A 27852-nucleotide genomic window follows, 5' to 3' on the forward strand; every position below is an offset into this window, starting at 1 on the left:
TCATTTATCGAAGATGTCTCCCACTGACTCCATTACAGACAGGAACGAAGACAACTACCAGCAGGTATACGAGAATGACAACTTCGAAGAGAACAAGTCAAGTCTGGGACACGAGATGATCGCTGGAGGAGCTGCTTTCGCAGGCTTCAAGGCATTTGAAGACCACCAGCGCAAAGAAGGTATGTATCTTCACATACTTGATCTTATCGCACACTGACGTCGTCTTAGGCAAGCCGGTATCCCATCAGTTCGCCAAAGAGCTTCTTGCCGGCTTCGCAGGCGCTGAGGTAAGCATCACCGTGTGACGGTGTATGGGATGGCGGCTAATTGGACGTCGGTAGGTTGACAAGCTCGCCGAGACCAAGGGCGAGGACTGGTTCGACCGCGAGAAGGCCAAGCGCGACGCAGAGCATCATGCAGAGCGCATGTACGACGAGCACTACATCGACAACCATGGCGCGGACCAGTACGACCCTCAGCAGTATGGTCGCCCAGAGAAGTTTGAGAGGCGCGGGTGGTAGCGGAGGAGAGACGGCTATGATTGGTCACACCCATAGAAGCAACCAAGAATCCAATGAAGGACTAGCTCAATCCTTTTGAGACCAGTGCTCTGGCCAGCCCCTCGGTATCGTCAACGTGTTTCGTGAACAGTGGCAGCTGTATGCCTCTATCGACGTGTGTGTTTATCCGGTCTTGTGCTGGATGCTTCTGAGGGGCTTCCACACCTGCGAAATACAGGATCCCTAGCTATGACGTTGTCGCCAATGCGCCAATAGCTGCCAAGGGGAACATGATTCGTGCAAATCTCCTCCGCGGTATACTCAATCTCATCGTGACAGCCCTCGCAACCACGGTTTAACTGCTGAAGGTAGCACGCGACCATCTTCGCATTTACTAACCCTTATCGCGCCCGTGAAACATTTTACACTGTGTCTGCGCGGAACCTCATGCATCGACGAGAAACGCGAACGCGCTTTTGTGCCCCCCATTGATCGTGTTTGGGTATTGACGCGCCAACGAGACGGTCATGAAGTTCGCAAAGTGAGACGACGCACCTAAATAACTCCAGCCACGGGACTGACCTGCAGTAGAGAGCTAGAGCGCGATCTGGTACCGGAGTGGCGGCTCAAGTACTTAGACTACAAGGTGATGCCGACTTCCGCTAGCCGACGCTTAATACCACAGACGACTGACGATACCTCAGGTGGGCAAGAAGAAGCTCAAGGCCATCAGTCGCGCCCTCCGCAATGTCGAATCGACCCCACGCCTCCGCCGACGCGGCACCCAGATCCTGCCCTCGCCCTTCGACGCCGCGCCCAAGTACACGTACCTCAACCGCGACCAGACGGGCAGCGCCAGAGACCCCGAGGACCTGAGGGCGCTTGCTATCACCAACAGCCGCAGCCAGCACAGCCTGCGCCAGAGAGCGAACAGCAACCAGAGTGGCCGCACGCCCGAAGAAGAGCCATTGGCACAGAGCGAGACGAACCGCCGCGACTGGGCACACAACTACGGCAGCTTTGAGGGAAGCACATCTGATGGCGCCACCAAGACCGGCACCTCTGCAGACAAGGCCAAGGCCCCGCCGTCCTTGAAGCTGCCTGGGGCTGCGCTCGACCCTGAGAACCCTTCCCCTCAAGGAGGAGCGGCGTCTGGCGCATCACTGCGAAAGCAGAAGACAGTCACGCTTCCTCCGCCAGCAGAGAACGACAACGACAATGCTTTCGAGGTTGGGAAGACGGTGTCGCCCCACAAGCATCACAGCTCGCTGCCCAACCGATACAAGAGCGTCTTCACCCCCAAGCGCATGAACTCGCTGCCCGGCCCTATCACCGAGCACAAGTCGCGCCCATCGGTACGCCGTCTATTCTCACTGAGCAGCAAGACTCCCCCGGACAGCCCAGGCGACGTCCCCCTCGAAGCCTACCGCGACCTTGACTTCCGACAAGCCGAGTTCTTCAACTTCCTCGATGGCGAGCTGGATAAGATCGAGTCGTTCTACAAGCACAAGGAAGACGAGGCTACCAAGCGCCTGAACGTGCTACGCGACCAACTCCACATCATGCGAGACCGACGTATCGACGAGGTCATCAAGCGTCAAACGGACAAGATCAATGCGAAGGCCCACAAGAAACACGACGGGCACCATGTGCTGAGCAACGGTCAGAACAGCAGCTCGGGCGACGAAAATCAGCAGGCCAACGGGAATGGGAATATTGGAAACACTCTCAAGGACACTTTCCTAAACCCCATAGACGCCGCGTTGGACGCCATTAACGCGGGCAAGTACGGGAAGAGCACCAAGAATATAACACAGCTTGCGACCCCAGCGGCTCTTCAGCCCAAGGACCATCCCGATAGCCGTCGCGACTTTGCTAGACGGCCAGATCTGCCCGACGTGCCATACCAGACAGCGAAGCGCAAGCTCAAGGTGGCACTGCAGGAGTACTACAGAGGGCTTGAGCTTCTCAAGTCCTACGCGTTGTTGAACCGGACTGCCTTCCGGAAAATCAACAAGAAGTATGACAAGACCGTCAACGCGCGACCGTCGTCGCGGTACATGAATGAGAAGGTCAACCAAGCCTGGTTCGTGAACAGCGACGTAATCGAAGGGCACATTCGAGCAACGGAGGACCTATACGCGAGATACTTCGAGAAGGGCAACCACAAAGTCGCCATCGGGAAGCTACGCATCAAGATCGCACGAGCAGGCGATTACACAGACAATACATTCCGTAACGGTCTGCTATTGTCGGCGGGCGTCATACTTGGCATCCAGGGTCTCATCAAAGCAAACACTATTGCAGATCTGCACAATACTGACGGGAACGAGTTCGCAGTGAACACGAGCTATCTGTTGCAGGTGAGTCATCCAAACCATGGATAGGGCAAAGCTAATGTTTTCAGATATATGCCGGCTACTTCCTCATCAACTTCCTTCTTCTCCTATTCACTCTGGCGTGTCGGACCTGGCACGAGCACAAGATCAACTACGTCTTCATCTTCGAATATGATACCCGCCACCACTTGGACTGGAGGCAACTTGCGGAGGTTAGTACTCATTCCGTATCTGGCACACCGACACTGACGTATCATAGCTTCCTTGTTGGACTTTGTTTATGCTTGGTCTGTTTATGCAAATCAACTTTCATCAGGTTGGGGGAGATCGACTCTATCTCTACTACCCCGTCATTCTTATTGGTATATCGGTCGCGCTTTTGTTCAATCCTCTGAGGATAATGTACTTCCGTACTCGCATGTGGCTGCTGTATTCCCTGGTAAGTTTGTTGATCAACTCATGCGAAACCACTGCTAATGGCTCGCCAGTGGCGCCTGTTGCTCGCCGGTATATACCCTGTCGAATGGCGAGACTTCTACTTGGGCGATATGTTCTGTTCTCTGACCTACAGCATGAGTGTAAGTCCGCCGAACCCATCTCTGCTACAAATCACTGACCCGTCTAGGGCATCGCACTGTTTTTCTGTCTCTACGCGCACGGCTGGGACAATCCCAACCAATGCAACTCGTCTCACCTACGCGTTACCGGCGTCATGACGACGTTGCCGGGTATATGGCGATTGATGCAGTGTCTGCGACGTTACAAAGACACCGGAAACAAGTTCCCTCATCTGCTGAACGGCGGAAAGTACATCGCAACCATCCTGTTCTATGTTTCCACCAGCATCTACCGCATGGACCAGAAACCATCTACCAAGGCAGTTTTCATACTGTTCGCAACCATCAACGGCATCTACACGAGCTTCTGGGACATCTACTACGACTGGAGTCTCGGTGACCCACATGCCAAGCATCCCTTCCTGCGCAAGGAGCTGGGATACAAGAAAGTGTGGTGGTACTACACTGCTATGTGCATTGATCCAATCTTACGGAACAATTGGGTTATGTACCTCGTCACACCCCTGCAGCTTCAGCACTCAGCGACTACTTCTTTCTGTGTCTCCCTCAGTGAGATCTTCAGAAGGGGCATGTGGTCCGTATTCCGTGTCGAGAACGAGCACTGCACGAACGTCGGTCGATTCCGCGCAAGCAGAGATGTACCACTACCCTACTACCTCCCCTTGGACGCAGAAGAGGAAGAAGACCACACCTCCGGTATCCCTCGAGCACCCACCCTCATCGACGAAGAACAGCCCGACGAGGCTCGTCCCTACACTCCAACCGAGAACAACAACCAAGTCCGCCGCCCAGCTACAGCTTCAGGAGCAGACCTCGAACACTCCCAATCAAATACGCGCAAGCGCCGCGGCCCTCAAGACGACTTCCGTCCCTCTCCTCTCCAGCGCGCGTTCACTCATGTCGGCGAAATCTTCCGCGACGCCCACGCTGAGGACTTTGAGCGCAAGACGAAACCGGAGCTTGGCCGCGATCCTCGCGAATCGAATAAAGCCGATGACGACGACACGGATGATGATTCGGATAATGAGGAGGAGCAGGAGCAGGAGGCGTTGGTTAACGCTGATGGTAGTGATGGCTCGGATAGTAGACATAGCATTGCTGAAGTTGAAGTCGATGATGAAGTCGCGGATGAAGAGGAACAGAGTGCGCTGTCGAGGATACGCGAGGACTTCAATATTGGAGTTACTGGGGCGCGCAGTGATCATACGCATCAGAAGTAGTCTGCGATAACAACGTGTAGGTGGCTTGGTGCTTGGTTGATGAGGCTGGAGATGATGGTCTTCGCAATGGTTTCGTTTCCTTCGTCCTAGTTTATAAGTATTCTTTTCAAGCTTCTACCCCAGATCACTTTGCGACTCAAAGTGTTCTCACTCTTTTGCCAACCAACCTCGGCACGCCCGTCTCGCTCTCCAGACCGCCGCAATGGTACCTCTCGAGCTTAGACTTCTGGCGCCCCTGCCCATCACCGTGAAGGAGAAGGATACGCCCGTCTATAGCTTGGGTTACATCCTAGACCAGATTCACATCGGAGCTTCCCGTCCGCATCGGCTCTGTTGGTACCGAGAATAATTGTTTGGCATTGTACCAAGCGTCTTCCAGCGTTTTGGTTCACTATTTGAGGGTGCAGTTCTCGTCGTTGGTAGAGTGGTTCACGTAGGAGAACCTACAAGGGTCTGATGAGATCACAGTCGTGAGTACCCATGAGCGTTTCATGGATACAATTACAACAACTGTCCTCCAAATTCCAAACACCGCACCATAGCAGCCTCCATAATACCTTGTGCCGCACTATTAAGATTACTCAACCCCCATCCTCACCCATCAACCTGACACAAAAACAACACCTCCACCGCCTCATTTCTCGAACCTTCCTCCCCTTCCACACCTATTCTATTTGTCATTCTACGTTGCGATCTGCATGCGCCATGGTTGCCACATGGAAGATTCCACGTGGAACGGAACATAAACAACGTGGCCGGGAACAAAACCAGATGCGCGGAAACAAGCCAAGATGTAATGATAGTCCTCTTGTAGGCTTTGTTATGGTTAGTACACGTGTACTAGCGGCGTGCACGTCAGCGCTGAGGATGCTTTTTCTACGCCAAGAACCAATGGTTGTCCGGGTAGGGGGCGCTAGGTGGATATCAAGGAACATCAAGGAACGGTGCGGTAGAAAAAGGTGTTTCAGCGACCGAGTCTTCGGGCTCTGCGTGAGGCTGAGGCTGGGTGCGGTTGAAGAGGAAAAAAAGTGGCGAATGGGGTAGTAGGGAGTGATTCGTGAGTCTGGCTGGCGATGTAATCTCGCGAGTCATCCATGGATGACAAGTACGAAGAGATGGGTTATGAGATGGAAGAATGAGTACTGTATGAGAAGCAACAGGGCACTAAAGGAAATGAGTGAGGTAGGGAATGTGGGATCGGATGGCTGGCTAGATGGGTAGTTCATGATGAGACGGCGTCTTGGTTAGGTAGGTTAGTAATTAGGTAGTGAGGTCGTCCTCGCCGAACACCCCACGGCGCACAAACCTTCTTCTCGCTCGGTATACGTATGGAAATACGACGGAACACAGCCCGAAAGAAAGAACGTTTGGTCAAAAGAACCATTGGGTTAAACGAACCTGAATTTCGAAGATCTGAGAGTGTAAATACTGGATCTTCCGACGCGGGTGTTAGAGGAGATACTTTCGAGCACATCCACACTCACTCACTCAGTCCACACTTTCAAGTCTACACACCGATTACATTCATCACGTACACAACAATTAACCTCGAGAGATCAAACCACCGCTAAACTCCGACCCGCAACTTCGACCTAACAGCGTCCCTTTACCTACATACTTTACTCCTCCAAGTCTTAATCGCCAACTCAACTATGCCATCAGCAACACCCTACCGCTGCTCCGGCTGCGACTTCCCCAACCCGGCCTCTCACAGCGGCGCCTGCCTGAACAACATCGCCTACTGCCCCAAATCAAAAGGCGACTGGTTCTGCGCCAAGTGCCCAAACATTGTGCGCATCACGCTGGGCTGCGATAAGGACGGCGTGTATAGGTGTGATCAGTGTGGCGCGGCGTTTGATGCGAAGTACAAGTATACGCCGCCAGTGAGGAGCTGGAGCTCGGCGGAGAGGAAGAAGGGGACGGAGTATGAGGGGAGATGAAGAGCCGAGGGTCATGGGCTGGAGATCAATTCTAGGAGAGAGGGTAGAGGGTAGGTGGTGAGGTATATGACGAGAGATATGACTGTTGATGGTGTAACCGTGCGAAGGATGCGAAGGATTCGAAGGATGGAAAGGAACATTTCGTAATATGACGAAGTCAGGGTCCAGAAGACAGCTCGCTTAAGTGCGCTGGGAAAGACTGTCCAGCCCCCAAGATGCGAATACCGAACACGTACACGACAAAGCTGCGGAGTACACGTTTAGATTCTATTTTACGGAGTTCATAGAGCGGCAATTAGAAAGGCAGGATAGATCGCATCGACAGCGACAAAATGACTTTTAGGTCAGTGCGGCATCACGGGCCAACTAGCGGGATAGAAACGAGGCGTTATCTATATACAACACGTGTTATTTCTATAAGTGTTCTCAGCTCGTTACTAAGGTTGTGTTGTAGGTAGTACAGCCCCGCCATGTTCAGTCAGACGTTATCATCAGTCGGTGACTTCAATGCAACGACTCCATCGAAGTACTTGATACAGTCAAATCTTTGACTACACTGAGCAATGCAGTGAGCCAGATGTGAGTATGAATGTGAGTAAGTAAGATATGTGAGTCTTCACCAGTATAAATTGCGATTCTTGCGCGCCTTCTGTCTAGGTGCATCGCAACAGCAAAAGTTACTTAACAACCACGAACATCTATCTACTCTTATCATTTGTATCAAGCAAGGTAGCGATATTGATTCGTTCTACCGGAACTACTCCTACTGGTTGAGCAGCCCTCGATCGAGAACAGAAGGCGACCCATCACTTCACCAAGTAAACCTTGAAAACGCCATCGCATCCGCACCTAAAACGACCATTACCCTACCTCGTCCTACAAGTCCCCTCAAACACCCTAGCAAGGAAATCCAAATATGCCCGGGGAATTGACATGGGCTTGCACTTGGTGCAATTACTCCAATCCGGAAACTCACGAGGGAAAATGCATGAACCCCATCATGAAAAGCTGTTCCGTAACGAAGCATGACTGGGTTTGCAAGTCTTGCAAGAACATCGTATGGTCCGACCACCCACGTGCAGACGACGAGGAAAGTGTTTGTAATAAATGTGGTACCCCTGAAGACAAGAAGAACCCGCACAAACCGGACTGGCCGCCTGGACATTTTGGTGCTATAGACAGGCACGGGAAGTCCACCTTCACCTCGCACCCTCCTGGTCAATCAGGACCGCCAAATATCTGAATACAATAACAGAGTGGGCGGAGGTGGAAAGATTGTGGTGCAGAGGGGTTGGAGATATCGGCTAAGGTCATTCATTTCGGTTGGGTATCTCAGGGTTGGGCCAGACGGACTACAGAGATTTGCACACCTTGTTTAATGGAGGATATAATATGTATGGTTGATGTCAGTCTTTTTTCTGGTCGGGACTTTCAATACTATGGAGTTTATCGATGTTGAAATGTATTTGGAACGAAGTGAAGCGTGAAGAAACCCAGTTCTCTTCATAATCAGTGATTGCACAGCACGATTTGAAGTAAAGCCAAAAATATTTCCTGTATACTTCGAGTCCGCACACCCCTAGGCTCCGCTAACATACCATATTTAGTCGATGTTTGACTGCGCTGAACGATGTGAAGAGCCAGGTGCAATCACATGTGACATCGAGTTGTGCTTCCCTTCGCCATTAATTGATGAGGGGGCTTCAGGTATCGTTTGAGTCGTTTGTTCTGTGGCAATCACATCTGAGTACGACATGTGAATGCATGATAGTATTAAAGGCGCCTCGCTGACGCCGTCTATTAATGTACAATACAACACATAGAATACAACACTTAGAGTCTATTATCAACAACGAACATCTATCACCTATCTTCCTCGGTTGTCAGCAGGTCTACAACAACAACAACCCCTATTAATAGTCTACTTGGATCTCGTAAGTGATTCCCCAGTAACAATAGAGCGTTCTGCCAACTGAGCCATGGATTCACAGGACAGTAGATTCGCACCCAAATCTACCAACATCCAATCTCAACCATCAAACCCCATCTCAACCGCACGCACAGCCAACATACACCATGCCTCACAGCGAACACTACCGATGCGGCCTGTGCGACTACCTCAACGACGAGAGCAACACCAAAAAATGCCAGAACGCTTACTTCGTTTGTCCGAAGATGAAGGGAGACTGGATCTGCCCTAACCCAGACTGTCGCGCAATCAATTCATGTGGGCCTGTCAATTATGTGTATGTTTGCCCTGTTTGCAAAGTCCCCCGAGACGCGAACCCGCCGTATAAACCGCCGGTTAGGAGTTGGAGTTCCCAGGAGAGAAGACGTGGTACAGAGTATGAGACTTGATGGAAGCTGGTGAAAACCAACAAGACTCGCGCTCAAGTCTGCAGGGTTAGATAGGTTGGGGGATAGCGGCATTGAGAAATTCATCTAGAGGCATTCGTTTAGAGGGACTCTTTTAGAGAGATTCAGTCGGAGAGATGCATTACATAGGGCACTTGTTTAGTGGGTTAGATGGAACTGTGGGTAGACTGTGAGTGTTGGTTGAGTAAACTAGTATGTTCAATACAAGATAGGATTTCTTTTGACTCCTCTGACTCCTCCAACGCTAGTTGAAATGGTAAGGTTTAGTGACTTTGTTCCCGTTACTCACCTCTAAGGTTGCCTAGGCATGTCAACTCGCATGGATGTTCAATTTCTGACCTATTTCGCAGCAAGATTGATGGCAAAAAGTTGCATCGAAACGACAAAAGTGAAGCGAAAAGCATGCCCTGTAAACCGTCAGTCTTTGGAAGTCTAATGGAAGCATGCCACAACCGCCCTTTCTCAAAACCCCGCAAGGGTTCACCCCACTCCACCTCGCCACCACCTCAATAAACTCCCTCGCAAACCCCTCCTTCTCCTCTTTACTAAAGATCTCCTTCCAAACCTCATTCTCCTCCGCCATCTCCTTCACCAACACCTCATCCGCCTTCTTCGCCAGCTCAAACAACTGCCTCCCAGCCTGACGCACCTTCAACACAACCGCCGTCTCCTCCTTAGTAATCATCTGCGGCGCAATATCAGCTTTCAGCATGTCAAACCCCATATCAGTAGCGTAAAAGTCATCTAGCTGCACTTTCTGATATGCCTCCAACGCCTGCATCTGCTCTTCGAAGCGGGTGAGGAGGGCTTTGGCGTGGGTGCGGCCGTCCATGAACACAGCGGTTTCTTCGAGCATTTCTTTGCGGTTGGGGGCTTCGTCGAGATGGGCTTCGGTGTCGGCTTGGGCTTTGTTGGCGCCGGAGATGGTGTCGTGGGCGATGGGGAGGAGGGTTCGCTCGATTAGCTTGCGGTAGTCTAGAATGAGGGTTTTTAGCGCGGTGAGACGGTTGTTGAGGGAGGCGATTTGGGCATAGGGGTGGGGAGTTGCGGTCGACATTGTAGGGTGTTTGATGGGGATATGAAGAGGAGAGAGGATTTGGTGATGCGGCTTCTTTTCAAATTAGGTGGATGAGTTTGTGGAGCAAACTTTTGAGATATCATGAGATCTAGAGTTGGGTTATCATGCCGCCAAGCTGTGTTCAAAACGTGGTGACTGTGTTTTCGGTGAGGGAGAAGAATAGGAGCGAGGAGCAAACGTAAGTTGGAAGTGAAGGAGCATAACGGTCAATCGCAGACAATAGAAAAGAATGCTGTTGGATGGACTGTTTTATGACTTTGATTTGAGGTGGCAGCTACCCACAGAAGAGAATACGCGTATTGAGACGTCATGGTTGATGAGCTGCTAAAGGACGCCGTGGTTGAAGATACAAGAGTGGGTGGATCTGCGAGAGTAGTTCACTCAACATGCGTACACAGGGTATGTCTGCAGTTGCCGCGTCTCGTGCAATCAGCAGACTTAGTCATCAAGATTAGCATTTTCATAGCCACTATGCTCATATATCGTCTGCGATGCTGTTACATGTGTACTTGGAAGATAGCTCTCCTGGCCTCTAACTAAGCGCCAGCTTGCTCAATTTCCTATCTCTTATGAACCATCTGGTGCCCAAATGCTGACCGGGAAACCTTGCAACCTGTGCGCATGCCATATCTACCAAGTGGCTGTCTAGAGCTGGCTTTCCCCAAGCTCGTGATTGTCGCATTGACGGCGTAATAAGATCGGCTTCATCACAGGTCTTTATGCCACGTATGCGCTACTCATTGTTCGAAATACGAGATCAAGGCCAGGAAGTCTAACACAACAAACAGGATTAAGGGAAGCTGATGAAGAGAACAAAGGCGACGAACAATCTAGGCAAGTGCGGAGGTCCAGAGCGTAAATAGTGCACTCGTTGACAGCACATAGTGTGGGGGTGAGCGCCTGTACTTGTCAAATGGCACAACACCGCCCCATGGTGGCGTCGCATAACGCTGTCATTTAGGAGGTAACAACGAGACGCTCTCCCAAGGTATGCCCTGGGGGCTGGGAAGCCGCGTCGGGACGAAGCGAGCCGACTAGGCCGCTTTAGATGGGACCTCGGGATACATGCATGGACCTGGCAGTCATCTTCGTCACGACTTTGGGTCCAAGTCCAAGCGCGTCGACGAAAGAGGTGGGGGTGGCTTAAGGCTGGGCAACACTGTCATCATCATCGAGGTAATGTCGATGAAGTCAATGAGTTGTCGAAACATGCCGAGCTCCAATTGGGATCCGCAACCAACTGGGAGTATAATGGAAGAATTGTGAGATGAAACCGCGATAATTCATGTCCGAAACTCACAAAGACATCTAGAACAACGGAAGAGCCCCTACTTCTATTGACATGACTGCTAGCGTCAGGCACCGGACTGGGAGATGAGACGGATCGCTGCTCATTTCGCGCACGGAAGCGACCCGCACACACAGATGATCGGATCGATTGGCGAAGCCGCGGCAGCGCAGCTTGGTGTCATCTCGGTAGTTGTGGTGAGGTGGCCAGGTACAGGTCGTGGTCCGCGGCATACGATCGTGTTTGAGAAAAGTAAAGATCGTTGACGTAGATGCGGGCGCTAAGCATGGACTTGACGCGATATCACATGACCAAACCATCATCACGACTATGCGGCCCAGCGATCATCGGATCCGGGTACGAGTAGCGCTCCGTCACACCGCTCACAGAGAGAGGTGCGACAGCGCTCGCGGGGTAGACAAAGGCGCTGGTCGCGATTGGGTCTCGTGAGCCTCAGCAGATAACGCAAGAGGATGCATGTCATCTCCTGGGGCTGCCATTGGCGCGCAAGGTTACGCAGAGATGTGAGTGTTCGCATCGGCTGCAGAGTAGAGTGAAATTGTTGATGGCACACAGGAAGGTGTGTCGAAGCAAAGACGCCTCGTGACGCTTGTAGCGCCACCCAGCAACGCGTGGGCTTGACTTGACATGTTACTCAACAAATCTAAAACGAACCACGACCTTGTGTGGGAAATGCCCGCAGCCCGTCAGATGCTCGCACCGCGGAGCAGAGGCATTGCTAGCAGAGTGATCGGTGCTCCCGTTGTCGATGTCTGTCTTTGTCGAACGAAGCAAATGCGTTATTCCATGGCCCGCGCCAGCCGTGCAAGCTGCGACGGTGGAAAGTACGGTGAGCAAGCCAATAGTTGAGACAGGGTTGCTTTGCCTGCCTCAACTGCAGCACCCCTTGGCAGCCTCTCTCACCATGACGTATGAATCGAACGACAAGGGTAACCCACCCCCAGCGCGCCCGAGATCTAGCCTAGTAAAAGTCAATCGGCGGATTGACACCTGCAAACAGCCAATCTGCCACCTAAATTTGCTCGAGTCGGCGAGCTGCGCGCAGTCGGTCCCAAGTTCCGCAGCGTGCGCTTCTCGAAGGGGTGTTGCCCAACCGCGAGCGCAACGGCCGGGGGTTTTCGAGCAATCGGAATCGAGGCGGCACAAGCGAGCCTGTGTGTGCATCTAACAGGGAACGGCGAGGCTGCAGCACGTTTATCGTGAATGCGGGAAACACTAGTTGGGGCACGGTGCAGGGTGCTGTATTGAGGGGAATCTGTCGGCCCGCGCTTGCTCTCACCTAGTGGCGCTATGATAAGCTGTTGCCCGTAAAACCTTGATTCCCATCCTCTGTTATTATGCGAAACTCGTCCTCCTCCATTCTCTACTAATCGTAATACCGCCATCATGCCTCCTGATCCAAAGGACGCGCCGTTCCCCACCAAGCAGCTTCTTATTCTCGGTATGTATGGCGGCTGCAGGTGATGTCATGTTGATTGGACCGTCGCTGACCACCGCTTAGGGATATGCCGATTCTCCGAGCCTCTCGCCTTCAACTCTATCCTCGCCTACTCACCTTTTATGGTGCGGGACCTGGGCATCAGCAAACACGATGCTTCCTTCTACGCGGGACTCTTGGTGTCAGCGTACGCCATCGCTGAGGCCATGACAGCCCCATTATGGGGAATGGTATCTGATGTGTACGGCCGGAAACCTGTCGCGCTCATTGGCTTGCTCGGTGTCGCCGCATCGAGTCTCATGTTCGGTGTTGCGGAAACGTACTGGGTCGCCCTGCTTGCGCGCTTCATCGGCGGTGCACTGAATGGAAATGTCGCAATCATGCAAACTATGGTCGCTGAGTCGGTCAAGAACCCAGCCCACGAGCGTAAGTAAATCGCGCAGTCCGCATCCGGCAGGTCAAGCTAACACGAGATAGCGCGCGCATATGCCACACAACCCTTCGTCTGGACGGTGGGCGGTATCATCGGCTCGGCCATGGGTGGTTTCCTCGCTCAACCCGCACGACTTTACCCCAACGTTTTCGACCAGGATGGCATTTTTGGACGCTACCCGTATCTTCTGCCTAACCTGATCGCCGCTATTGGAATCCTGCTGGCCATTCTCCAGGGTATGATCTTCTTGGAGGAGACCCTGGTCCGGGAAGAGAAGCCAGAGGGAGAGAACGGCATCGAGGACCACCACGATTACCACGATCATCTGGACACCATCAACGAGACCCCCGCAAACGAGCGCAGCCGTCTCCTTCCCCCGCCCTCAAACCATCAGCATGTGAACCGCGACGCCCGAGGCTCAACCGCTGGCTCGATGAGGCATCGTGGCTCCATGTTGAGCGTTACGCGCGACCGATTGGCCTCCATGTCTGTTTCTGGCAGCATTCGACAGATCCGCAAACGAGCTTCTTTCCTGGAAGAGGGTATGCCCATGCCTTTTGCTCAAAACTTCGATATCCGCCGCTCGTCTTTCGGAACCATGCATTCAATCAAGGTCCAGCAGGATGTGCTCCCGATCCGGGGTGGACCAACCCCGAAGCCCCGGAAGACGTTCAATCGCACTGTAGTCATGATCGTTCTCGCCATGGCCATTTTCGCTTTCCATCAGATGGCCTTCATCTCGATTCTCCCAGTCTACATCCTGGACACGCCTGCGAACAAGGGCCTGGATTTCCAGGGTGGATTAGGGTTGGACTTGCCCGATGTTGGAAAGTTCCTCACCGTCAACGGCTTCATCACGCTCTTCGTCCAGGGTTTCATTTTCCCTCCATTTGTTGAGTGGGTCGGTGTCTGGAACTCCTTCATCTGGATGATCATCCTTTACCCGATTACATATCTCATCGTACCTTTCATCAGCGCTCTTCCTCACGGACTCATTACCCCTGGCATCTACGTTTCGCTTTTCCTGCAGGCGTTCTTCGGTATTATTGTCTTCCCATGCGCCCTGATCCTGATGAAGAACGCCGTTCCTTCACCACTGGTACTCGGTCGCGTCAACGGTATCGCCATGTCAGCGTGCTGCTTAGCGAGAACCATCTCTTCTCCTCTGATCGGATTGATTTACTCGCTCGGTGGATCTGCAGCAGCCTGGTTCGCTCTCGCCGCTGCAGCCATCTTCGGCATGATCCAGCTTTTCTGGGTCCCCAAGGAAGACGTCGGCGCTGTGCAAATCGACAACGCCCTCAAGAAGGTTATACATCACGACATGGACGAGGATGCGGTAGACGACATTTCCATCATTGAGTCTGTACGATAACAGAGTTCAAAACGATTACGACAGCAACAAGTTTGAAAAGCGGTGGATCTTGGAGTAATATCTAGAGCGTCTTGATTTCCGACGCTGCATGTCTTTCGGCGTCTTATTGGTTTTTACCTCGACATGTTCATGTCTTGAGTGCCTGGTCTTCTATGTTCTTCATTGATGCTAGCATCACAGCATTTTTTTCTTTCTTGCATAGCGCGTTGATAGAGCTCAATGCCACTCAGGTTGCGTCTTGGACGGATCTCAACTTCTGGAATCCTTGTATGTGATGCTTGACAGTCGATGTATACTTGGGTATCGGCCCGCTTGGGTAGTCCGTGCAACTTACCTTGAGTACGCACAGACAGCTGCCTACTGCACGTCGATCTAGGCCCGCTGTGGGTCTTACCACTCGGTTGGTGTAGCACACGGAATGGCGGGCATCCGGTGTGGTGATCGTGGTCTATTCGCTGGCCAGCCGGAGTACGATGGGAAGCGTGCATGCCATACGACCCTCAATAGGGGTTTAGCATTCTGGCGATAAAAAATCCTAGCAAGAACCACGACATGAGCAGCAAAACCCCACAGATGGTCTGGAAGCATCCTGAATTGCGCTGGAGGAACATCTCAACTATACTAGCTTCCTTGACAGGCAAGAGCGGCTGGGTATATCTGGGTAACTTCGTTCTGCGTCTCAGGACTTTGGGTCGGGAACCTACTACTGCCCTCTTCCCGTAGTTTTGACCTGTATTCCATGTTGCGTAAGTAGTAGCGGTCGCTGGATTGCGGAGTTGGCGGACCAAGTGGACGTAGTTTTGTGGAGGGTGACACCGTCGTTTCTTGGTGGGAGTTGACATGCTAGCTCCAATGATCCCTTATGGTTCGTGAAAATATTGCTCAGCGGAAGTATAGAGCGAGAAGATGCTTGGTGAGTAATCATCACATTGTGAGTTCGCGATGTGCAGGATATTTCCCCAGTAAACAGGCCATGTCGTGAGCCCTTACCGCAGCTCCAAGAAAGTAATTTCCATCATTTGCAAGTCACGATATGCCGTTGTGAAATTTCATGATTGCGCATCGTCACTGTCGCGGGTGTGGGTGAAAGCTATGGCCGCCTGATCGCGAATGAAGTTCGCCGGCTGCACGACGTCCGACTCCCGGCTTGGCAAGAGCCTGCAAGTCCCCGAGGTAAGCTGGCCTTCGCCCGTTCGCAGCTGCCCTACCTCGCCCACTACTTCTCGATTGCTTGCACTTTTTGGTGATGCTTCTCTAGCAGAAGCGACTCACTATGACGCTTGACGCGGCAGCCCGACCATGGATCATTGGGGCGACCCGTGGGCAGACAACAATGCCGACGAACAAAAGTCGCCGACGAAGCACGAGGTGACCTCACCACCGCCGCCTACCCTTGCGCCTGCGCCCGTGCTACTGAATGGCTTTCTGGATGATGCTGGATGGGGCAATGAGGACGAGAGCTTTGGTGACTGGACTACGTCATCTGGACATGATGCCGCTGTGGCTGCACTCACGGAGACGCGCATAGCTGAACCCAGTCCACTGAAGAATGAGAGGGCAATTGACGATGGGCCGCGTTGGGATTTGAGGGAAGAAAGCGAGCATGCATCGCCGACACGAGAAGACGCGTGGGGTGGACAAGAAGATACTTCCGATGTGGATAACGTAACCTCGGACACTTCCGACACGTCGACTACGATACAGCCGGACACGACTCCAAGTCAAGACACGGTCGCCCCTGCGAATCGATTACAGCCTGACGATGACTCTTCTGCACGACCTTCCACGTCCCCATCCGAAACGAGCCGCACCGAAGCGCCGGTCGAATCGCCACGGACATCGTTTGAAGAAGAGGCTGGCAGGCAGCGGACTGCAGTGGAGGAGCCGAAGCCGGAACAAGCTCACGCGGCAGCAAGTCATGAGGACAGTGACGTGGATGCCTCAAGCTCGAGCAGCGACAGCACAGACGATGAATTTGGGACTTTCACGCAAGACACTCTGTTGACGGAAGCTCCTTCTGGTCCACCGGAACCTTTAAAGAGCGCTGAAGGGGACTCGAAGGAGACCTCAGAAGAATCAGCCGCTTCCCGTCCTGGATCGCCAGTAGCCACTTCGAGTGCCGCTACTGCCTCAAACGACGCCGATACCTATCAACTCGATACAGACCTCTTCGACGAGCTCTTCCCTTCCAGCGGCGATACTAAGGAGCCAGAGGAGGCACCAGATGACCCTGTATACTCAACATCCGGGCGCAAAGCTTGGTACCGGCTTACGCGCAAGCAAACCATGAGGGAGTTCAACAGCGGGAATGCAGACGACAACTACATTCGGGTCACATGGGCAGGCTCTCAAGTCAGGTCGGAAGTCAACAAGACTGTGGCAAGATGGGCACGAGAAGACCGCCTCTCTGGCACAGGTCCCGGAGCCAGGGCGTCGTTCTACTGGGACACGCCTGCGCCTCCGGAGCCCAAGACCGCAAGAGGACACCTGCGCACGAAGACTACCATCCCCACACAACGAGCAGTCGAAGTTGTACCAGCTCGACAAAGCATGCCTCCCGTATCCACTGACGCCCCAGCTGCGTTCAACTGGAGTTCTCCGACTACTACAGTAGACCCTTGGAAGCAGGACAGCCCCGGTTTACCGCCTATAATCCCGCCTGTCGCGCCTAAGCATAATGCTGTCGAAATTACACAAGCGAATGAGCTTCGTGCAGTTTCAATTGACCTGACACGCGATGTTGGGGAAACACATGGGCAAACGCCGAGTGAAACGCCGGTTGTCGCAACGAAAGCAATCCCACCTCCTGAGCCAACCACGACCTCTTCAAGTCCTTGGGGAGACATTACTGCTCTCGACACCAACACTTCCAATCAGGAACAACGTACGGATGTGCCTGCAGAAGATGACGATGATTGGGGTGAGATGATATCAAGCCCTACAGTATCTACTTTCCCCTCAGCCTTTTCAAGCTCCATACCCGCGACGCTCGACAGCACCGTGTCAAATTCAGCATCACCGCCAAAGACTCCACCGACCCAGGACCGCTCAGCCGAAGCGATGCATATCGTGCGCCTGCGAAGTACCATATCGCCAACATCAGCGATCTTTGGTCCGAAAAGTTTTGTTCCATTCCACGCTGAACAAGGACCTATTGGACCTGGGCTGTTGAAACCCGCCAAGCGCTCTGTTTCTGCCACGTCGGAGAAGAGCAAAGTCGAAGTTCCATCAAGACCGATTTCAGATGTCATTCCACAAGATGAAGTCAAAGCTGATGCATTGCCGGCGCGCGATGCGCATGATACAACCGAAATCGCTATCAACGAGATCAAGGTCGAAGAGCCTGTCACAAACAGCACGGAAGATGACGACTTTTCTGCGTTCACGTCCAATACACATGAGCCGGAACCTGCGAGGCCTAGCACTCCGCCTTCAGCACCCATAGTACGAGATGAACCTCCCATAGACGCCTGGGCAGATGCCGACTTCTCTTTCTTTGAATCTGCTCCTGCCACAAAAGCGTCTGCGCCAGCCACGCGCGATCCCTCAGATCCCTTTTCTGTCTTCGAGACTCCTCCGAGACCGAGCAGTGCTGCATCTTCCGCGAAGACATTCACGCGATCTCCTCCGCGAAATGTAACTCCTCCGCCTATCCAGCCGCTTACTGGAGCTACGAATTCTGCGCAACGACGGAAGAACGATGAAGAACAGGTTATCAAGAGTATTCTGGCTGGGCTACCGGATTTGAGTTATATGTTACGGAGATGATGTATTGTTGTCTAGATGGTTGTATAAATGCTCTTTCTTGCATCTCACATGGCGTTTTCGGGTGCTTGGATATCCATGGTCGTTTTTAGCATTGCTGGCATAGATCACAGGGTCTTGTGACAAGAGAGTTCCTTCGTACATGTCCAATCTTTATATCATTACTATGACTTAGAGGTGCATACACACACGATATCGTCTCGGTCGTTCTTGCTTTCACATCATCTCTTCATTCCGTTGCACACTCCCGTTCACCTCTTTTTCGAGCACTTCACTCACTGCAGTTAGCCATCGCCGTTCTCATAGTCGCCATCGCCGAACAGCCACTCCCTCAGTCCATGGGAGTAGAAGTTTATATTCCATCGGTACACACTCTCTCGATTTAATCCTTCTACCGAAGCCTCTTCGAACTAAACCGAGACTTTCCTCAACTCGAGCACTGTCTAGACACGCAACGTCAACCACTCCTACCCTCGACTCTACCCAACAAAGGTCTTACCAAAAGATAGCAAAAACGCAATGGGTTGGCTTTCTTCAAAAATACATGGACACCCAGAGCATTACCACGTTCGACATCAGAGTGACGGCGAACGCTATACAGTCACCGTCCCTGCCGACACCTCCCCCGCCTCGGTACGGTCGACGTATGAAGCTGAACACTGGAGGACTCGAGAGATAAGCTACGGAAGCGGCTCAAGGCACGATACTGAGGACTTTCGATTCCCAAATCGACTAGACCTGCCAGATGGTTTAATCCCCATCGATGGCTCAGGCTACGCCCCCATTCCGACTCATCCTGGAATGTTATACCCTCCACGCAATCGCCGCGGCCCCCATTACACCATCCCCCCATTTCCCCAACCAATCTCCTCTCCACAACAGCGACACGTCTCCTTCGCACCCGATCCACGAAGAGAAACTCCCCCAAGCTACCCACCTCATCCTCCTCATTTTACCCGCCGACACGGCCCAGGCCACTCCCGCAGCAGAAGTGCACCTGTGAACCCTTTCGAGGGCTCACACCACAGTGGGAATGTTTCGAACAGGCTCGCCCAGCTTCCTCAGTATGCTCAACAACACCCTCGGTTTGAGGAGGCGAGTTATGCTATGCAGATGATATGGAGGTATCCTAGAGATGATCCTAGGGCGGTGCCGTGGCAGATGGTGTTGAGGGAGATTACGGAGGATATGGAACGGGTGGGGTTGGATGGTTTGGCGGTGAGTGAGGAGGTAAGGGGGTTTGGGAGGCGGTAGGCTTGGGGTGTGAGGGGGACGTGGGGAGGCTGCGGAGTTGGGTATACGTTGGGAGATGCCTATTCTTGCTTGCTATTTGCTTTTCGCGCTCATGGAGGTGTGACCTTTCCATCATATCACCGCAAACTGCTTGTTGATCTACCGCCTCAGCTATGTATAAGAGCTGCTCTCGGATCCTGACCTCTCATCTTCGACACGAAACATCAATCATCAACACGACAATGAGTTCAGCGGCTCGATCCAACGAACCCCCGCCCTATGTACCACCGAAAGTCCCAAACCATGTCATACTCGCAGTCGTCCCGATACAGTTCGTGGTGGCTTGTGATACCATCCTGAGAGCAGCAAGAGCAGCCATTCTGAACAACACGAATAAAGATCACTTCGAAAAGAACCCAAGCGAATGTACGCTTTATGATTCTTACTCCGTAACTCAACAGATCCTCCAAAATGAGTACACCTGGCCTCTGGTCGTTGATCGAGACGCACCCCTGGCCACAAACATACACAAGATAGAGGCTGAGGCGCGCATGTGGTTAGAAAACTCCCCGCTCTTCATCCAGCATCGCAGCGATTTGGAGCTTTACCTCAACGCCCCGATCACCTTCAAACCGAGACGCTATATCGTGGATAATGGTGGTCTTTTACAAATGAGGGAAGAGAGGATTGCGCTTCGACAGCAGTTCCCTGATGTTTACTTGGACTGCTCACTTTCGGTCGAGGACTTGTGCACTGAAGAACATGGAAAAGCGTATCGAGAGTATTTGACTATGCTGGCTTGGCTTGAGAAGGCGCCACGGGAGCGCATGTATATCAGTGCACCGCATTTGGATGTCCCGGCAGATGATCCCTTCGAGTATAATCCACCGGGATATAGATGGTGAAGCTATCAAAGGAATTGGTTTTAGTTGATCGCAGGAGATCTCAGCTCGATCGAGGGTACCTAATGTCAACGTCACGACGCTCAACACTCTTGCCCATTTATCTGTCATCACACTCGTCTATTTCTTTATGTCGCTATTGAGAAACAGTTTCATGGAAACTCTCCAGCGGTGTGCGATTTACAGTATCAGCCTTGTCAGTACACTAATGAGGCTGCTCATTTCCTCGTTAGCCTTCACTGCCTAGGTGACTATCAGTTCAGAACCGTGCGGGGTTTAACGTTCGATTGCTCTAGCGGCACTCACGTAAGTCAGTCCCCATATAAAAACTACAGAATCCTGATACTTTCGTTCTACCCCATCACGTTCGTGCAACAATGGCCTCGCTCAACTACACACCATCGCTCCCCACCATGGCCGCGTCCTCACAGAGGATGGTGAAGTTCGCCATCTTCCCCATCGAGACTCTTACCGCCTGCATTTTTATCCTCGCTAAAGTCTATACTATCATATCTAACAGCACATCTTCAATTGGCATTTCCTCGATCTCAGATGTTAGCGAGATGTTAGCGCATTACATCAAAGCGAAAGAGCTAGTGGACTCCAAAGACACCGTCTGGCCGCTCATTGTCAAAGAGCAATCGCACATTTATAACAACATCACCGGGATTATAAAGACTGCAATCGAGTGCCTTGTGGGCTCCTTCTTCGGATCGTTCGTGGAGGAATGCGAGAGGCTCAAGATATACCTGAAACCTCAGCGAAGCTTTTCCGCCAGCGGATTGGCCATACATCGAGATGGTACCGTTCTGAAAAGGGATCTCATCGTTCTGGAGCAGCGCAGGGTTATGGACGCCTACAAGAATGACCCCAATCGACCGGAGTGCTTCTGGCTTCCAGATCACCACAAGCAGGAAGATTTCGAGGATTTTTTGATGACATTGGCCTGGATGAAAGAGGAGCCTCTCCAGCGTATGTTCAGTAGGGAGTTCAGGGGAGCCTACCTGGAACATGTCGCAGAAGTCCAGGACGGTACAGCCTCCGACCACGTCAGTCTGACCGGTAAGGAGACGTTCTTTTCAGCATTCAAGCTTATATCTAATACCGTGCTAGACACCGAGTCAGTTGTCGACACGTTCACTCCGTCGACCACTCGTACCGCTTCGCCAGCTCCCACCGAGCGCCTATAAGACAAGTGGTGGGATAAGAAGTAGTTATGGATCATTCCATACTTGATAGTTGTAGTGAAACATAACATGGGAGGGCGCTGCTAGATCCAGGATGCTTACATCTCGCTCAACTGCCTTTGTGTCGTTCCTAAGCAATGCGTGATGTTTCCCCGATTGCTGCCTTCCTCATTAGTGCACTGCCAGGCAAAGCGATCTAGACCTGCGCGTCGATAGCGCAATATGCAGGTGACGAATACCGGTATGGTATCTCTCACCTCCTGCTCGATCGCTCGATCCGGAAGTAACTTCCCAATTAGCGTTCACCGCTAGGTGAAACCTCGCAGGACCCTGGAAATCGCGACTGCTCTTTTGAGTAGTGCTCCACTCCGAAATCACTGCAGCCTGCGACTTCCGTCTCCGCATCTTGACCTCCCCTTGGAAATCGCCGACGACGAGATCGCACGCACCCCGCAAGTATGGACGACAATACTGCGCACATGACTTCCTTCGTCCTCTTTCCCGTACAAACCATAGTAGCTTGCAACTACATCCTCCACACCGTCAACCACGCCATTCTTGAGGGTGTCGGCAGAGGAGACACAGCAGAAGTTGGCGATGAACTCGCATTGGGCAAGAGGTTGTTTGAACAAGTGCAGACATGGCCAGTCATACAGAAGGAGCACTCGAGGTGCCACGAGTGTATCAGCGCAAGAATTGAGCTTGCATCATTTTGGCTGAAGCGGTCCCCGTTATTCGATGCCAAGAAGGTCGTAATTCTTGAGCAGTATCTGGTGAAGCAGCCCGGTTTCTCCGCCAGCGGCTTCAAGGTCAACAACGACGGTCTCCTCCTGGGTCGACACTCGATTCTTCTCAAGCAGTATATAATCACTGAGGAGTTGTACTCACAAGACCGCGAGTATTGTCTCAGCGACGTCTACATGCTCCAATATCGCAGGTTCCTGACCGAACTGCTCTGGGCGCGAGAAGACCCGGCGAGAAGGATGTTCGCGCTGGGGTTCAAGGGTCTATGGCAAGAACATTCCGTCCAAATCTGCGACAAGGATATCTCACAGCAGCTCGAGGGCCTGGACATCACCGGTATGAGTATCCAGCAGCACTTGAGAACCCCCAACTGACCATTGCTAGATGACGCTTCCACTATCGGCATGCAAACCCCATCGACCACTCGCAGCACCTCACCAGCCCTGACTGAGCGCCCAGACGACACCAACAACGACGAGTCGCCCTACCTTGGGACTCCTCTGGCACCCATGCTCAACTACATCGCTGTCATCAAGACTGCAACCGACAAAGCCATCTTCAACCTAGATATCTCTGACATCGATGTGAACACGCGCAGGGTTATGAGCAGAGCGCAAGACATGTGCACCGAGATGGTCTTCAAAGGCTATGAAGGCAAGGTCAAGTTGCAGGACATCATGGACATGGCGGTGAAGATGGCGAAGAAATGAGTAGTGCGAAAGGCGACGCAAGTATGTTAGCTTCATCTGGGCTCGCTCGCTTGTCGGACAGATGATGAGAGATGGCATAGTGCGAAGGCCCACGAAACCACAGAATCTCGACGCGAAAAGGAAACTTAGTAGCTAGACGAGGGAACTGCGTGGATTGAACATGTTCGCATCCCCGAAGTAGTCACACAAGAATACAAAACGTTCATGTCAAGGACTTTTGTCCTCAGAAGGGTTCGTGAGCTTGCGGTTATGCTAGGCAGTTACGTAGCTCATGAGCGAGACCAGCGTGTCGAGCCCTGAAGCTTTCAAGCGCTCAAGTCCATCGCATCCCCAGCAGGCCGCTTCCTGAACCCAAAGCGCGCATCCAGCTTCCTGATCGTGCTCTGCCTCATCTCTTTCGAGGGCCACCCCTCACTCGGCACCCTGACCTTCTTGTCGCCCCTCAACTGCACCGGCACCGGGACATTCTCCCCAGTCCTGCTATCTCCATACCCATACATGACGAAGTCCAGATAGTACTGCTGCACATCCAGCCCCCTTCTAAAACTCTCAGCGATGACCAGATCCAAAGCATGCGGCATTCTCTTTCCGTCTTCGTTCCAGCCCTCAAGGCTCAGTAGACCCCACTGGTCTTCCAATACGCTATGGTCTTCTACGTCTTCGAGCCAGGGGTGCGCCTCGAAGTCAAGATCGTCCATGAGGTACGTCGCAACGACCATCGCACTGGTAGTGTCGTAGTTGAACTTCATCTTGCCGCTGAGCGCCTCCCACAGCGGAGTCAAGCTCTTCTGGGCGAGCAACATGGGACCTAGCTGACAAACGCCGTTGCCCAGGATGGGGTCGGAGAAGCGCATGTCGAGTTTCATGAAGAAAAGCTGAATGTTGATGAGATCGGCATCGGTCCAAATATCGGCATCTTCGAGGAAAGAGCGACGCGTCCTCGATTCTTTGAGCTCCATGACGCACCAGTACTTCATCAGCGCGCCCTCGCAGGCCTCCGGTACGCGATGGCCTTCCAGAGCAAGGCATGTGAGAATGCTGCGTACGACCTTCTGGCGGTAGACTATCATGCCGACCCAGCGAAAGCCAGGTACATCGCGCGCTAGCCACTCGCGGCCATCCATGGGCCTGAGCATGGGGTCTGAGATGCATGTACGGGGGTACAATACCCAGCTGAAAATGTGACCGGCAAGTGGCGCATGGTAGCGGGCGTAGTCGTGTATCAGGGAGACGCTGTATAGATTCAGGCGGTAATGAAACTCCTTGTCGATGGCGTAGAGGTCGACGATGGACGGGTAAGGTAGGCGGAGCGCGAATTGGAAGAAGAGGTTCGGGTGGCGGATTATGGCCTTGTAGACACTGAAAAGCTGCTTCGGCGCAGGTCCACCGGTCGAAGTTTGGGGTGTAGGCCCAGATGGTATGTCCGGGCCCCAGATCTCGGCGGCGATATTGTGACGGCGGTGTTGGCGGCGACGGACGACGTTAGGCGCATTACTGTCGGTCGTTGGTGAATCCGGAAGCTTGGCGCTAGCTGGAGAGCCATCGTCTACTGCGCGCTTGTTCTTGCCTTTCGCATTCGCGTTGAGATAGAGCGGGCTTGGGGGAGGCTCCATGACTGTGGTAAAAGTCTGACCTTCGGTGCCAAGAGGTGAGGCCAAGGTACGTTCAAAGGAGCCTGCAAAAAGCGATTTGATACTTTACTCTCGCCTGATGTAGGGTGACCGCGGTAGTAGTGTCGCTTTCTCGCACGCACAATAGTTGCTGGCAAACAATAAAGTTATCAGGTCGTCGTGCCAACAAAACAGCGGGACGACCAGGCAACCAACCACACAGCATAGCAAAAGCACCTGAGTTGAGGGAAGGACTAAGCGACGGTCCCGAATCTTCCAGATGTTTTATTTGAAGTCCGCGAAACTCATTGCAGACGCGCCGGGGTCCAAAAGGAACATTATCGTGAACAGAGATGACAGCTTTCCCAAGCTCAAGGATCAACATCAGCCTCAACATACTGAATGAACATAACGTTATATGAGATAGACAATACGAAAGCTCATATACTATACCGTGGGAGTGAAGCTCAACATATGCTCTCGTCACTGCTGCTGGCACGCGATACTCCGGGCTCTTCCTCTCAGACGCGCTTCTCGCATGAGTTACGGTATATTCACATACTCACAGCTTGATTGAACGCGAGACGCCGTTTTGATAAACCTTTCGTGGGTGTTGAAGGCGTAATGTGAAGGCGTGGATGGGTGAGTGGACGACGCGTCAACGTCATTGGCCCGTGCGCTGCAACCCCCGCCTCGGCCCCTCGTCGTCGTCCCTGCATAATCTGATAATTTAGTTCGCCGTGGGAAAATCGCGTTCCTCACGCATCACAACAAATTCTCCGATTGACGACTTCGTATCACAGTCGCCAAACACGGCTACCTTCCATCGCCTGCAGTACGTGTTTGCTCCCGGCCCGAAATCACAGCCTTCCGCCACGCGATTATTGACTTAAGATATCTAGGACAACTTAGGCATCAACATTCTAATAATTGAATCCACTCAAGTAGTACAACCATCGATCATCGCTATAAAGTCATCTCTTCAGAGTATACAAAAGCCTCCGCGATCGCGTACCACGCGCATCATGACGTCGAATCTTCTGGCCACGACGACGTCAGCGCTCCCAAACGAACTCGCTCTCGTCGTAATCGATCACCTCCAAGGCAACAACAAGGCACTATGCGCGCTCGCTCGGACATGTCGCGATATGCAAAATCTCGCAGAAGAGCGACTCTACAAGCGAATCGAGCTTCTATCCGTAAAGAACCTCCACGCCATCATCGAAGCCTTCACATCGCGTCCTGAACGCGTCCGCGCCGTACAAACCCTCAAGATCTTGTATTCATACAAAGACGACAGTCTAAAAGACAGCGCCGAGATAAGGACGACTTTCAACGAGTGCGTAGCTCGTATGGTCAACCTGAGGGAGTGGCATATTGAGAGCCCGTACGATAACTTTCATTGGGAGAACGATGGTGGACAGGCTTGGGTCAACGGCGATATGCAACGTTTCCGCCGTGCGCTCGACACAGCTTGCGTGGATGGCCCAATAGAGACGGACAAGATCGCGGCTGAGCGGCGCTTGGGAAAGAATCTCGAGCGGACAGTTGGGCTGGGCCTTCTCGAGAACTTGACCATCCACTCGCACGGTACTGCTACCGACTTCTGGAACCTTGACGGGTTCCATTGCCTCTTCCGACACCCCGCTCTCAAGCACCTTCACATCTCCTGTGTGGCCTTCCCCGACTCTGAAATCTCAGAACTCGCGACGCATGCGAAGAAGACTCCTCTGACCTCACTTGTTTTTGACGAGTGCGAACTACGGCCCAAAAGCCTGCTCAGCATCCTTCGCACTCCCGCGCGCCTGAAGTCGTTAACTATGGGCGAAAATGTCTTCAACATCAACCGGTCAAGGCGGGCTAAGCCGTTATTGAACAAAGACGCGGGCGGATCACTGGAGGCTCTCTCCGCAGTCGCGCATTCGCTGGAAAGCCTTACACATCTAAATCCTGGCTGGCGTCTTGACAAAAGCCCTCAGGTGCTCCGCAGCATACGCCCACCTGGCGATGGTATGCGCGATTTCCACCTTCTGAAGTACCTTGAATGCGACACGAATTCCTTCCTACACCAGACTATCATCATGAACCGTGATCTAGCGCCCCCTAGTCTGGAAACACTTCGAATTCGTCGGCATTGGGATGTGCCGGTCGACTTCTGGGATCAGCCGCCTGACTTCGATCACTACGCCGCTTTGCCATCTCTGGACACACTCGAATTGTTGCAATCATCATACATGTGGTAAGTTCTGATAACAAAGAAAACGTTGTTATTTAAATCATGCGCTGACTATGCCCCGTGTGGCTCCTAGGCTCGACACGGCAAAGTCTGAGTACATCTGCGATGAGGAACGTCTCCGCAATCGCCACGCAAAGGCTTTCAAGCTGCACAAGGCTGGCATCAACCTGAAGATGTCGTTGGAACTACACAAAAGCGAAGGTTTGATACCACCGTACCTGCACAAAGAGCGCGTTCCTATTATCGAATGCCTGTACGATGCGAGCATGGATGGATTCAGAAGTTTCATCAGGAAAGAAGTTACCAACGAGTACCAAGAGACAGTTGAATCGCTTGCGAGAGAAGAAGCTGAAACGGACCAACTAAGCGAAGTGGATATCAGCCTCTTAAAGTCGAAGACACGACGTCTTACGCTTTCCATGAAGCATAGCCTCGTGAATCGCGGCGGCCGACTCCCATCGTTCAGGGAAATATTCGGCTCAGATGACGGAAGCGAAGAATCAGCTGATAGCGATGAGGATTTCGAGGTCGATGATCTTGACGAGGATGATGATATGGCGCTCGATCTTGAGCTAGACGACGATGTTGTTCAACAGTACATCGACGAAGATGGCAACCCGGTGTTTGACGAGGACGGCAACCCTGTATTCGAGGACGACGGAGAGCTCTTCACGACCGTGTGGGAGGTGGCTACTGAAGACGAGTATGATAGCGATATGGATGAGGATGGGGACACGGATGAGGATGACGACGATGACGAGATGCACGACGCGTTGGAAACTCAGCAACAGCCCGCCAATATCAACACCAACGACGACGTTGACTAAGCACTCTCGGGAGACTGATAGCTGGTCATGTTCGACTTCGGTAGTCTGTACA

General features: G+C 52.6%; 7 protein-coding genes across 7 annotated transcripts; 5 read left to right on the forward strand and 2 right to left on the reverse strand.

The window, feature by feature from the left end:
* Positions 1-13: 13 nt before the first annotated feature.
* J4E85_000792 (uncharacterized protein) lies at positions 14-4637 on the forward strand (the record flags this gene model as incomplete). Its single annotated transcript, XM_051465081.1, has 9 exons — positions 14-179; positions 229-287; positions 342-499; positions 1092-1146; positions 1205-2863; positions 2908-3051; positions 3156-3278; positions 3328-3417; positions 3465-4637. The coding sequence occupies 9 exons, from the start codon at positions 14-16 to the stop codon at positions 4635-4637; spliced, it is 3627 nt and encodes a 1208-aa protein (XP_051331602.1).
* A 4655-nt stretch (positions 4638-9292) lies between these two features.
* J4E85_000793 (uncharacterized protein) lies at positions 9293-10010 on the reverse strand (the record flags this gene model as incomplete). The annotated part of the gene is made up of 2 exons (XM_051465082.1): positions 9293-9360; positions 9443-10010. The coding sequence occupies 2 exons, from the start codon at positions 10008-10010 to the stop codon at positions 9293-9295; spliced, it is 636 nt and encodes a 211-aa protein (XP_051331603.1).
* Positions 10011-12726: 2716 nt separating this feature from the next.
* J4E85_000794 (uncharacterized protein) lies at positions 12727-14586 on the forward strand (the record flags this gene model as incomplete). The annotated part of the gene is made up of 3 exons (XM_051465083.1): positions 12727-12781; positions 12842-13204; positions 13256-14586. 3 exons carry the CDS (start codon positions 12727-12729, stop codon positions 14584-14586), a joined length of 1749 nt encoding a protein of 582 aa, XP_051331604.1.
* Positions 14587-15885: 1299 nt separating this feature from the next.
* On the forward strand, positions 15886-18354 carry J4E85_000795 (uncharacterized protein; the record flags this gene model as incomplete). The annotated part of the gene is made up of 1 exon (XM_051465084.1): positions 15886-18354. The coding sequence occupies one exon, from the start codon at positions 15886-15888 to the stop codon at positions 18352-18354; it is 2469 nt and encodes an 822-aa protein (XP_051331605.1).
* Positions 18355-20863: 2509 nt separating this feature from the next.
* Positions 20864-21676, forward strand: J4E85_000796 (uncharacterized protein; the record flags this gene model as incomplete). The annotated part of the gene is made up of 1 exon (XM_051465085.1): positions 20864-21676. The coding sequence occupies one exon, from the start codon at positions 20864-20866 to the stop codon at positions 21674-21676; it is 813 nt and encodes a 270-aa protein (XP_051331606.1).
* A 1756-nt stretch (positions 21677-23432) lies between these two features.
* J4E85_000797 (uncharacterized protein) lies at positions 23433-24740 on the reverse strand (the record flags this gene model as incomplete). The annotated part of the gene is made up of 1 exon (XM_051465086.1): positions 23433-24740. The coding sequence occupies one exon, from the start codon at positions 24738-24740 to the stop codon at positions 23433-23435; it is 1308 nt and encodes a 435-aa protein (XP_051331607.1).
* Positions 24741-25762: 1022 nt separating this feature from the next.
* On the forward strand, positions 25763-27800 carry J4E85_000798 (uncharacterized protein; the record flags this gene model as incomplete). Its single annotated transcript, XM_051465087.1, has 2 exons — positions 25763-26976; positions 27047-27800. 2 exons carry the CDS (start codon positions 25763-25765, stop codon positions 27798-27800), a joined length of 1968 nt encoding a protein of 655 aa, XP_051331608.1.
* Positions 27801-27852: the final 52 nt, after the last annotated feature.

The sequence above is a fragment of the Alternaria conjuncta genome (assembly GCF_024043145.1).
Source record: "Alternaria conjuncta strain BMP 0040 chromosome Unknown scaffold_1, whole genome shotgun sequence".
NCBI classification, from domain to species: Eukaryota; Fungi; Ascomycota; class Dothideomycetes; order Pleosporales; family Pleosporaceae; genus Alternaria; species Alternaria conjuncta.